The sequence below is a fragment of the Pleurodeles waltl genome, chromosome 11 (assembly GCF_031143425.1).
Source record: "Pleurodeles waltl isolate 20211129_DDA chromosome 11, aPleWal1.hap1.20221129, whole genome shotgun sequence".
Taxonomy (NCBI): domain Eukaryota; kingdom Metazoa; phylum Chordata; class Amphibia; order Caudata; family Salamandridae; genus Pleurodeles; species Pleurodeles waltl.
This window is the reverse complement of record NC_090450.1, coordinates 1,020,203,652-1,020,216,149: the sequence shown is the minus strand read 5'-3', so window position 1 is coordinate 1,020,216,149 and position 12,498 is coordinate 1,020,203,652. Positions and strand designations below refer to the sequence as shown.

At 48.9% G+C, this 12,498-nt stretch overlaps 2 protein-coding genes across 2 annotated transcripts; both read left to right on the top strand.

Moving 5' to 3' along the window:
* Window positions 1-9,905: 9,905 nt before the first annotated feature.
* LOC138265193 (octapeptide-repeat protein T2-like) lies at window positions 9,906-10,535 on the top strand. Its single transcript, XM_069212734.1, has one exon. The coding sequence runs from the start codon at window positions 9,906-9,908 to the stop codon at window positions 10,533-10,535; it is 630 nt and encodes a 209-aa protein (XP_069068835.1).
* Window positions 10,536-11,632: 1,097 nt separating this feature from the next.
* Window positions 11,633-12,262, top strand: LOC138265192 (octapeptide-repeat protein T2-like). The gene has a single exon (XM_069212733.1). It carries the CDS (start codon window positions 11,633-11,635, stop codon window positions 12,260-12,262), a length of 630 nt encoding a protein of 209 aa, XP_069068834.1.
* The last annotated feature ends 236 nt before the right edge of the window (window positions 12,263-12,498 follow it).

Here is a 12,498-nt window from a genome sequence, read left to right as displayed (position 1 = left end):
TAAAAAGTTCTAAAAAGTTTTAAAAGTTTTTTTCTCTGTCTTTCTAAAAGCTCTGACAAACTTTTTATCTTTTACTATCACTTTAACTCTCTCTAAAAAATGTCTGGCACAAACCAAAATGTTGATCTGTCCAAACTCGCATATGATCACCTTAGCTGGAAAGGAGCAAGGAATCTCTGCATAGAGAGAGGTTTGAGTGTAGGGAAGAATCCTTCCTTAGAACTGTTAATTAACATGCTTAGAGTACAGGATAAGGCCATAAGTGCCCAATCTGTTTAAAAAGTAGCTAATGGTTCTCAATCTGATCCAGGGACTCCCCCAGGAAAAGATTCAGGAAAGAAACTTCCTAGCCTGCCCATTACTAGACAGTCTAGCATAGTTGGTAATGATGATGAGCCACACCATATAAATAGTGTTGTCTCACATCATAGCAAAAGCATTTATTCTCACCATACTGGTAGTGATGTTTCTGTTAGCCAAGCTGTTAGGGTGGCTTCTGTAAGGGACAGGTCTCCTTCTGTCCATTCTCACCATACTCCTGTTTCAAGGCATGTCCCTCCCACCCACCCTGATGACAGATTGTTAGAAAGGGAGCTCAATAGATTGAGAGTGGAACAAACCAGACTGAAGCTCAAGAAGCAACAGCTGGATTTGGATAGACAGACTTTAGAAGTAGAGAAGGAGAGACAGAAACTGGGTTTAGAAACCCATGGTGGCAGCAGCAGTATTCCCCATAGTCATCCTGCAAAAGAGCATGATTCCAGGAATCTGCATAAGATAGTTCTCCCTTATAAGGAGGGGGATGACATTAACAAGTGGTTTGCTGCACTTGAGAGGGCCTGTGTTGTACAGGATGTCCCTCAAAGGCAGTGGGCTGCTATCCTATGGCTATCATTTAGTGGAAAAGGTAGGGATAGGCTCCTTACTGTATAAGAAAATGATGCTAATAATTTCCAAGTTCTTAAGAATGCACTCCTGGATGGTTATGGCTTAACCACTGAACAGTACAGGATAAAGTTCAGAGAGACCAAAAAGGAGTCTTCACAAGACTGGGTTGATTTCATTGACCATTCAGTGAAGGCCTTGGAGGGGTGGTTACATGGCAGTAAAGTTACTGATTATGACAGCCTGTATAACTTGATCCTGAGAGAGCATATTCTTAATAATTGTGTGTCTGATTTGTTGCACCAGTACTTGGTGGACTCTGATCTGACCTCTCCCTAAGAATTGGGAAAGAAGGCAGACCAATGGGTCAGAACAAGAGTGAACAGAAAAGTTCATACAGGGGGTGACAAAGATGGCAACAAAAAGAAGGATGGTAAGTCTTCTGACAAGGGTGGGGACAAATCTAAAAATGAGTCTTCATCAGGCCCACAAAAACACTCTGGTGGGGGTGGTGGGCCCAAATCCTCTTTTAATCAGAACAAGGAAAAGAAACCATGGTGCTATTTATGTAAAATAAAAGGCCATTAGACAACAGATCCCAGTTGTCCAAAGAAAGGCACCAAGCCTCCTACCACTACAACCCCTACTGCTACACCTAGTGTCCCTACTAATAGCAGTGGTGGTGGGAGCAAACCTACTAATAGCCAATCCAAGGGAGTAGCTGGGCTCACTATTGGTAACTTAGTTGGGGTTGGCCTTGTTAGGGAGGCCACAGAGGCTGTGTTAGTCTCTGAGGGGGCTATTGATTTAGCCACCTTAGTTGCTTGTCCCCTTAATATGGATAAGTACAAGCAGCTACCCCTAATAAATGGTGTTGAGGTTCAGGCCTACAGGGACACTGGTGCCAGTGTGACTATGGTCATAGAGAAACTGGTCCACCCTGAACAACACCTACTTGGTCACCAGTACCAAGTAACCGATGCTCACAACAACACACTTAGCCACCCCATGGCTGTTGTTAATCTCAACTGGGGGGGGTTACTGGTCCAAAGAAAGTTGTGGTAGCTTCAGATTTACCTGTAGACTGTCTATTAGGGAATGATATGGAGACATCAGCTTGGTCAGATGTGGAGTTGGAGGCCCATGCAGCAATGCTGGGCATCCCAGGGCATATCTTTGCTTTGACAAGGGCTCAGGCCAAAAAGCAAAAAGGACAGGGAAGCTTGGATCCTGGAACAATGGACCAAGTGCTCCCTAAAGCTAGGGCTAGTAGAAGCAAACCACTTCCTACTATCCCTCCCTCTACAGTGGATTCAACTTCTAAGGAAGAAGAATTCCCTCCCTGTGCAGAACCTACACCAGAGGAGCTGGAAGCAGACACTGCTGAGCTTTTGGGTGAAGGGGGGCCTGCCAGAGAGGAGCTGAGTGTGGCACAGCAAACCTGTCCCACATTAGAGGGTCTCAGACAGCAAGCTGTCAAACAGGCTAATGGGGATGTCAGTGACTCTCACAGAGTTTACTGGGAGGACAACCTCTTGTACACTGAGCATAGGGATCCTAAACCTGGAGCTGCCAGGAGATTAGTGATTCCTCAGGAGTACAGAAAGTTCCTCCTAACCCTAGCACATGACATTCCCCTAGCTGGACACCTGGGTCAAATGAAAACTTGGGACAGATTGGTTCCATTGTTTCATTGGCCTAGGATGTCTGAGGACACAAAGGAATTTTGTAAGTCCTGTGAAACCTGTCAAGCCAGTGGCAAGACAGGTGGCACCCCAAAGGCACCCCTTATTCCACTGCCTGTGGTTGGGGTTCCCTTTGAAAGGGTAGGGGTTGACATAGTTGGCCCCCTTGACCCTCCTACTGCTTCAGGCAATAGATTTATCTTGGTGGTAGTGGACCATGCCACAAGATATCCTGAAGCTATTCCTTTAAGGACCACTACAGCACCTGCAGTGGCAAAGGCCCTCCTGGGAATATTTTCCAGGGTGGGCTTCCCAAAGGAAGTAGTATCAGACAGGGGAAGCAATTTCATGTCTGCATACTTAAAGGCCATGTGGAAGGAGTGTGGTGTAACGTACAAGTTCACAACACCCTATCATCCACAAACAAATGGACTGGTGGAGAGATTTAATAAAACTCTCAAAGGCATGATTATGGGTCTCCCTGAAAAACTCCGCAGGAGATGGGATATCCTTCTACCATGCCTCCTTTTTCTGGGGGTACCCCAGAAAGGAGTGGGCTTCAGCCCCTTTGAACTTCTTTTTGAACACCCTGTTAGGGGTCCACTCACACTTGTAAAGGAGGGTTGGGAACAACCTTTAAAAGCTCCTAAGCAGGATATTGTGGATTATGTACTTGGCCTCAGATCAAGGATGGCTGAGTACATGAAAAAGGCCAGTAAAAACCTTCAGGCCAGCCAAGAGCTCCAGAAGCAATGGCATGATCAGAAGGCTGTTTTGGTTCAGTACCAACCAGGGCAGAAAGTGTGGGTCTTGAGCCTGTGGCCCCAAGAGCACTCCAAGATAAATGGAGTGGTCCCCACACAATTGTTGAAAAGAAGGGAGAAGTCACCTATTTAGTTGACTTAGGCACTGCCAGGAGTCCCCTTAGGGTGCTCCATGTCAACCGCCTGAAACCCTACTATGACAGGGCTGATCTCACCCTGCTCATGGCAACTGATGAGGGACAGGAAGAAGACAGTGATCCTCTACCTGATCTCTTCTCTTCCACAGAACAAGATGCTCTTGTGGAAGGTATAGTTTGGGCTGATTGTCTTACTGCTGAGCAGAAAGATAATTGCATAAATCTCCTAGATCAATTCTCTGAACTCTTCTCTACTGTGCCAGGTACCACTTCTTGGTGTGAGCACACTATAGATACTGGAGACAGTTTACCTGTCAAAAGTAAGATCTATAGGCAGCCTGACCATGTCAGGGACTGCATAAAGCAAGAGGTCCAAAAAATGTTAGAACTAGGAGTGGTTGAGCACTCTGACAGTCCATGGGCTTCTCCTGTGGTACTGGTACCAAAACCCCATTCCAAAGATGGAAAGAAGGAAATGCGGTTTTGTGTAGACTATAGAGGTCTCAACTTGGTAACCAAAACTGATGCTCACCCTATACCCAGGGCAGATGAGCTCATAGATACACTGGCATCTGCCAAGTATCTAAGCACTTTTGACTTGACTGCAGGGTATTGGCAGATCAAATTGTCAGAAGATGCTAAACCTAAGACTGCATTTTCAACCATTGGAGGACATTACCAGTTTACTGTAATGCCTTTTGGTTTGAAAAATGCACCTGCCACTTTTCAGAGGTTGGTGAACACAGTCCTGCAAGGGCTGGAAGCTTTCAGTGCAGCATATTTGGACGATATAGCTGTCTTTAGCTCCAGCTGGGATGATCACCTGGTCCACCTATGGAAAGTTTTGGAGGCCCTGCAAAAGGCAGGCCTCACTATCAAGGCTTCAAAGTGCCAGATTGGGCAGGGTAAGGTGGTTTATCTGGGACACCTTGTTGGTGGGGAACAGATTGCACCACTTCAGGGGAAAATCCAAACAATTATTGATTGGGTTCCCCCTACCACTCAGACTCAGGTGAGAGCCTTCCTAGGCCTCACTGGGTATTACAGGAGGTTCATTAAGAACTATGGCTCCATTGCAGCCCCTCTTAATGACCTCACATCCAAGAAAATGCCTAAAAAGGTATTATGGACAGCAAACTGTCAGAAAGCTTTTGAGGAGCTGAAGCAGGCCATGTGCTCTGCACCTGTCCTGAAAAGCCCTTGTTACTCTAAAAAATTCTATGTCCAAACTGATGCATCTGAATTAGGAGTAGGGGCAGTCCTATCACAACTTAATTCTGAGGGCCAGGATCAACCTGTTGCTTTTATTAGTAGGAGGTTGACCCCTAGAGAAAAGCGTTGGTCTGCCATTGAGAGGGAGGCCTTTGCTGTGGTCTGGGCTCTGAAGAAGTTGAGGCCATACCTGTTTGGCACTCACTTCATTGTTCAGACAGACCACAAACCTCTACTTTGGCTAAAACAAATGAAAGGTGAAAATCCTAAATTGTTGAGGTGGTCCATATCCCTACAGGGAATGGACTATACAGTGGAACATAGACCTGGGAGTAGCCACTCCAATGCAGATGGACTCTCCAGATATTTCCACTTAGACAATGAAGACTCATCAGGTCATGGCTAGTCTTATTGTCCTTCGTTTGGGGGGGGGGTTGTGTAGGAAAGTACCATCTTGCCTGGCATGTTACCCCCATTTTTCACTGTATATATGTTGTTTTAGTTGTATGTGTCACTGGGACCCTGGTAACCCAGGGCCCCAGTGCTCATAAGTGTGCCTGAATGTGTTACCTGTGTAGTGACTAACTGTCTCACTGAGGCTCTGCTAATCAGAACCTCAGTGGTTATGCTCTCTCATTTCTTTCCAAATTGTCACTGACAGGCTAGTGACCATTTTTACCAATTTACATTGGCTTACTGGAACACCCTTATAATTCCCTAGTATATGGTACTGAGGTACCCAGGGTATTGGGGTTCCAGGAGATCCCTATGGGCTGCAGCATTTCTTTTGCCACCCATAGGGAGCTCTGACAATTCTTACACAGGCCTGCCACTGCAGCCTGAGTGAAATAATGTCCACGTTATTTCACAGCCATTTTACACTGCACTTAAGTAACTTATAAGTCACCTATATGTCTAACCTTTACCTGGTAAAGGTTAGGTGCAAAGTTACTTAGTGTGAGGGCACCCTGGCACTAGCCAAGGTGCCCCCACATTGTTCAGAGCCAATTCCCTGAACTTTGTGAGTGCGGGGACACCATTACACACGTGCACTACATATAGGTCACTACCTATATGTAGCTTCACAATGGTAACTCCGAATATGGCCATGTAACATGTCTATGATCATGGAATTGCCCCCTCTATGCCATCCTGGCATTGTTGGTACAATTCCATGATCCCAGTGGTCTGTAGCACAGACCCTGGTACTGCCAAACTGCCCTTCCTGGGGTTTCACTGCAGCTGCTGCTGCTGCCAACCCCTCAGACAGGCATCTGCCCTCCTGGGGTCCAGCCAGGCCTGGCCCAGGATGGCAGAACAAAGAACTTCCTCTGAGAGAGGGTGTGACACCCTCTCCCTTTGGAAAATGGTGTGAAGGCAGGGGAGGAGTAGCCTCCCCCAGCCTCTGGAAATGCTTTGTTGGGCACAGATGTGCCCAATTCTGCATAAGCCAGTCTACACCGGTTCAGGGACCCCTTAGCCCCTGCTCTGGCGCGAAACTGGACAAAGGAAAGGGGAGTGACCACTGCCCTGACCTGCACCTCCACTGGGAGGTGTCCAGAGCTCCTCCAGTGTGCTCCAGACCTCTGCCATCTTGGAAACAGAGGTGCTGCTGGCACACTGGACTGCTCTGAGTGGCCAGTGCCACCAGGTGACGTCAGAGACTCCTGCTGATAGGCTCCTTCAGGTGTTAGTAGCCTATCCTCTCTCCTAGGTAGCCAAACCCTCTTTTCTGGCTATTTAGGGTCTCTGTCTCTGGGGAAACTTTAGATAACAAATGCAAGAGCTCATCCGAGTTCCTCTGCATCTCTCTCTTCACCTTCTGCCAAGGAATCGACTGCTGACTGCGCTGGAAGCCTGCAACCCTGCAACATAGTAGCAAAGACGACTACTGCAACTCTGTAACGCTGATCCTGCAGCCTTCTCGACTGTTTTCCTGCTTGTGCATGCTGTGGGGGTAGTCTGCCTCCTCTCTGCACAAGAAGCTCCGAAGAAATCTCCCGTGGGTCGACGGAATCTTCCCCCTGCAACCACAGGCACCAAAAAGCTGCATTACCCGTCCCTTGGGTCTCCTCTCAGCACGACGAGCGAGGTCCCTCGAATCCAGCAACTCTGTCCAAGTGACCCCCACAGTCCAGTGACTCTTCAGTCCAAGTTTGGTGGAGGTAAGTCCTTGCCTCACCTCGCTGGGCTGCATTGCAGGGAACCACGACTTTTGCAGCTACTCCGGCTCCTGTGCACTTCCGGCGGAAATCCTTTGTGCACAGCCAAGCCTGGGTCCACGGCACTCTAACCTGCATTGCACGACTTTCTAAGTTGGTCTCCGGCGACGTGGGACTCCTTTGTGCAACTTCGGCGAGCATTGTTTCACGCATCCTTGTAGTGCCTGTTTCTGGCGCTTCTCCGGGTGCTACCTGCTTCAGAGAGGGCTCCTTGTCTTGCTCGACGTCCCCTCTCTCTGCTGGTCCAATTTGCGAGCTCCTGGTCCCTCCTGTGCCTAAGCAGCGTCCAAACACTTTAACCGCACGACTTGCAGCTAGCAAGGCTTGTTGGCGTTCTTTTGGCGGGAAAACACTTCTGCACGACTCTCCACGGCGAGTGGGATCCGTCCACCAAAGGGGAAGTCTCTAGCCCTTTTCGTTCCTGCAGAAACCTCAGCTTCTTCTGTCCAGTGGAAGCTTCTTTGCACCCGCAGCTGGCATTTCCTGGGCATCTGCCCATCTCCGACTTGCTTGTGACTTTTGGACTTGGTCCCCTTGTTCCACAGGTACCCTAGATTGGAAATCCACAGTTGTTGCATTGCTGGTTTGTGTCTTTCCTGCATTATTCCTCTAACACGACTTCTTTGTCCTTAGGGGAACTTTAGTGCACTTTGCACTCACTTTTCAGGGTCTTGGGGAGGGTTATTTTTCTAACTCTCACTATTTTCTAATAGTCCCAGCGACCCTCTACAAGGTCACATAGTTTTGGGGTCCATTCGTGGTTCGCATTCCACTTTTGGAGTATATGGTTTGTGTTGCCCCTATCCCTATGTTTCCCCATTGCATCCTATTGTAACTATACATTGTTTGCACTGTTTTCTAAGACTATACTGCATATTTTTGCTATTGTGTATATATATCTTGTGTATATTTCCTATCCTCCCACTGAGGGTACACTCTAAGATACTTTGGCATATTGTCATAAAAATAAAGTACCTTTATTTTTAGTATAACTGTGTATTGTGTTTTCTTATGATATTGTGCATATGACACTAAGTGGTACTGTAGTAGCTTCACACGTCTCCTAGTTCAGCCTAAGCTGCTCTGCTAAGCTACCATTATCTATCAGCCTAAGCTGCTAGACACCCTGTACACTAATAAGGGATAACTGGGCCTGGTGCAAGGTGCAAGTACCCCTTGGTACTCACTACAAGCCAGTCCAGCCTCCTACAGCATGCCAGATCAGAGAGTCCATGTGAGAGGCATGACAGATCAGAGAGTCCATGCGAGAGACATGCCAGATCAGAGAGCCCGAGCGACATGTCAAATTAGAGAGTCTGCGAGACATGCAAGACCAAAGAGCCAGAGAGACACAGCAGATCAGAGACCCCAAGAGACATGCCAGATCAGAGAGCCTGAGAAAAATGCGAGTTCAGAGAGTCCATGCAAGAGACATGCCAGATCGGAGAGTCCATGCGAGACACATGTCAGATCAGAGAGCCTGAGAGACATGCAAGACCAGAAAGCCTGAGAGGCATGGCAGATCAGAGAGCCTGAGAGACATGGCAGATCAGAGAGCCCGAGAGACATGCCAGATCAGGGAGTCCATGTGAGAGCCTTGCAAGATCAGAGAGCCCATGCGAGAGACATGGCAGATCACAGAGTCCGAGAGATATGCAAGATCAGAGAGCCCGAGAGACATGGCAGGTCAGAGAGCCCATGCGAGAAACATGTCAGATCAGAGAGCCGCAGAGACATGGCATATCAGAGAGTCCGAGAGACATGGCCTATCAGAGAACATGAGAGACATGGCAGATCAGAGAGCCCCGAAGACATACATGATCGGAGAGTCCATGTGAGAGACATGCCAGATCAGAGAGCCCGAGAGACATGGCAGATCAGAGAGTCCATGCGAGTGATATGACAAATCAGAGAGCCAATAAACTGAAAACACAAGCGTTACTAAGTGTAGATAGCATTTCAGCAATGTTGGGCAAGGGATGGCAATCCACCCAAATTTGCGCATTGAGATCGCGCAAATCCACACACATGCGAATGGAACCGTTGGCTTTACGGGCAATCACTATGGGAGCCACCCAATCAGATGCGTCAACCTTCTCAATTATGTGTTGTTCACACAATCTGTCCAACTCTCTTTTCAACTCCGCTCTCAGTGCTAAAGGTACTCTACGTACCCTGTGAACCTTGAGACGACGTCAGCGGTGGTTGTGTTTGTATGCTGTCCTGCATCATTTTAGCAATAAACTTACCTTTAAAGTACGGACTCTTCAACATGCCAGATCAGAGAGCCCGAGAGACATGTCAAATCAGAGAGCCAGAGAGACATGCAAGACCAGAAAGCCCGGGAGGCATGGCAGATCAGAGAGCCCGAGAGACATGGCAGATCAGAGAGCCCATGTGAGATACATGCCAGATCAGAGAGCCCGAAAACATGTCAAATCAGAGAGCCCAGAGACATGGCAGATCAGAGAACCCGAAAGACATGCCAGATCAGAGAGCCTGACATGCCAGATCAGAGAGCCCGAGAGACATGGCAGATCACAGAGTCCGAGAGACATGCCAGATCAGAGAGCCTGAGAGACATGGCAGATCAGAGAGTCGGAGAGACATGGCATATCAGAGAGTCTGAGAGACATGGCATATCAGAGAGCATGAGAGACATGGCAGGTCGGAGAGCCCCGAAGACATGCATGATCGGAGAGTCCATGCAAGAGACATGCCAGATCAGAGAGCCCGAGAGACATGGCAGATCAGAGAGCCATTGCGAGAGACATGCAAGATCAGAGACCCCGAAAGACATGCCAGATCAGGGAGTCCATGCGAGAGACATGCCAGATCAGAGAGCCCAAGAGACATGGCAGATCAGAGAGCCCATGCGAGAGACATGCAAGATCAAAGAGCCCGAGGGAAATGCCAGATTAGAGAGTACATGCAAGAGGCATGCCAGATCAGAGAGTCCATGTGAGAGGCATGACAGATAAGAGAGTCCATGCGAGAGACATGCCAGATCAGAGAGCCCAAGAGACATGTCAAATTAGAGAGTCTGCGAGACATGCAAGACCAAAGAGCCAGAGAGACACAGCAGATCAGAGACCCCGAGAGACATGCCAGATCAGAGAGCCTGAGAAAAATGTGAGTTCAGAGAGTCCATGCAAGAGACATGCCAGATCGGAGAGTCCATGCGAGACACATGTCAGATCAGAGAGCCTGAGAGACATGCAAGACCAGAAAGCCCGAGAGGCATGGCAGATCAGAGAGCCTGAGAGACATGGCAGATCAGAGAGCCCGAGAGACATGCCAGGTCAGGGAGTCCATGTGAGAGCCTTGCAAGATCAGAGAGCCCATGCGAGAGACATGGCAGATCACAGAGTCCGAGAGACATGCAAGATCAGAGAGCCCGAGAGACATGGCAGATCAGAGAGCCCATGCGAGAAACATGTCAGATCAGAGAGCCGCAGAGACATGGCATATCAGAGAGTTCGAGAGACATGGCCTATCAGAGAGAATGAGAGACATGGCAGATCAGAGAGCCCCGAAGACATACATGATCGGAGAGTCCATGTGAGAGACATGCCAGATCAGAGAGCCCGAGAGACATGGCAGATCAGAGAGTCCATGCGAGTGATATGACAAATCAGAGAGCCAATAAACTGAAAACACAAGCGTTACTAAGTGTAGATAGCATTTCAGCAATGTTGGGCAAGGGATGGCAATCCACCCAAATTTGCGCATTGAGATCGCGCAAATCCACACACATGCGAATGGAACCGTTGGCTTTACGGGCAATCACTATGGGAGCCACCCAATCAGATGCGTCAACCTTCTCAATTATGTGTTGTTCACACAATCTGTCCAACTCTCTTTTCAACTCCGCTCTCAGTGCTAAAGGTACTCTACGTACCCTGTGAACCTTGAGACGACGTCAGCGGTGGTTGTGTTTGTATGCTGTCCTGCATCATTTTCGCAATAAACTTACCTTTAAAGTACGGACTCTTCAACATGCCAGATCAGAGAGCCCGAGAGACATGTCAAATCAGAGAGCCAGAGAGACATGCAAGACCAGAAAGCCCGGGAGGCATGGCAGATCAGAGAGCCCGAGAGACATGGCAGATCAGAGAGCCCATGTGAGATACATGCCAGATCAGAGAGCCCGAAAACATGTCAAATCAGAGAGCCCAGAGACATGGCAGATCAGAGAACCCGAAAGACATGCCAGATCAGAGAGCCTGACATGCCAGATCAGAGAGCCCGAGAGACATGGCAGATCACAGAGTCCGAGAGACATGCCAGATCAGAGAGCCTGAGAGACATGGCAGATCAGAGAGTCGGAGAGACATGGCATATCAGAGAGTCTGAGAGACATGGCATATCAGAGAGCATGAGAGACATGGCAGGTCGGAGAGCCCCGAAGACATGCATGATCGGAGAGTCCATGCAAGAGACATGCCAGATCAGAGAGCCCGAGAGACATGGCAGATCAGAGAGCCATTGCGAGAGACATGCAAGATCAGAGACCCCGAAAGACATGCCAGATCAGGGAGTCCATGCGAGAGACATGCCAGATCAGAGAGCCCAAGAGACATGGCAGATCAGAGAGCCCATGCGAGAGACATGCAAGATCAAAGAGCCCGAGGGAAATGCCAGATTAGAGAGTACATGCAAGAGGCATGCCAGATCAGAGAGTCCATGTGAGAGGCATGACAGATAAGAGAGTCCATGCGAGAGACATGCCAGATCAGAGAGCCCAAGAGACATGTCAAATTAGAGAGTCTGCGAGACATGCAAGACCAAAGAGCCAGAGAGACACAGCAGATCAGAGACCCCGAGAGACATGCCAGATCAGAGAGCCTGAGAAAAATGTGAGTTCAGAGAGTCCATGCAAGAGACATGCCAGATCGGAGAGTCCATGCGAGACACATGTCAGATCAGAGAGCCTGAGAGACATGCAAGACCAGAAAGCCCGAGAGGCATGGCAGATCAGAGAGCCTGAGAGACATGGCAGATCAGAGAGCCCGAGAGACATGCCAGGTCAGGGAGTCCATGTGAGAGCCTTGCAAGATCAGAGAGCCCATGCGAGAGACATGGCAGATCACAGAGTCCGAGAGACATGCAAGATCAGAGAGCCCGAGAGACATGGCAGATCAGAGAGCCCATGCGAGAAACATGTCAGATCAGAGAGCCGCAGAGACATGGCATATCAGAGAGTCCGAGAGACATGGCCTATCAGAGAGCATGAGAGACATGGCAGATCAGAGAGCCCCGAAGACATACATGATCGGAGAGTCCATGTGAGAGACATGCCAGATCAGAGAGCCCGAGAGACATGGCAGATCAGAGAGTCCATGCGAGTGATATGACAAATCAGAGAGCCCGGGAGACATGGCAGATCAGAGAGCCCGAGAGACATGCAAGATCAGAGAGCCCGAAAGACATGGCAGATCAGAGAGCCCATGCGAGAGACATGCAAGATGAGAGAGCCAGAGAGACATGCAAGATCAGGGAGTCCATGCAAGAGACATGCAAGATCAGAGAGCCCATGAGAGAGACATGCCAGATCAAAGAGCCCGAGAGACATGTCAAATCAGAGAGCCAG

What these genes read in the sequence shown, in the direction of transcription:
- LOC138265193 (XM_069212734.1), top strand. Translation starts at nt 9,906, where the DNA reads ATGCCAGATCAGAGAGCCCAAGAGACATGTCAAATTAGAGAGTCTGCG.
- LOC138265192 (XM_069212733.1), top strand. Translation starts at nt 11,633, where the DNA reads ATGCCAGATCAGAGAGCCCAAGAGACATGTCAAATTAGAGAGTCTGCG.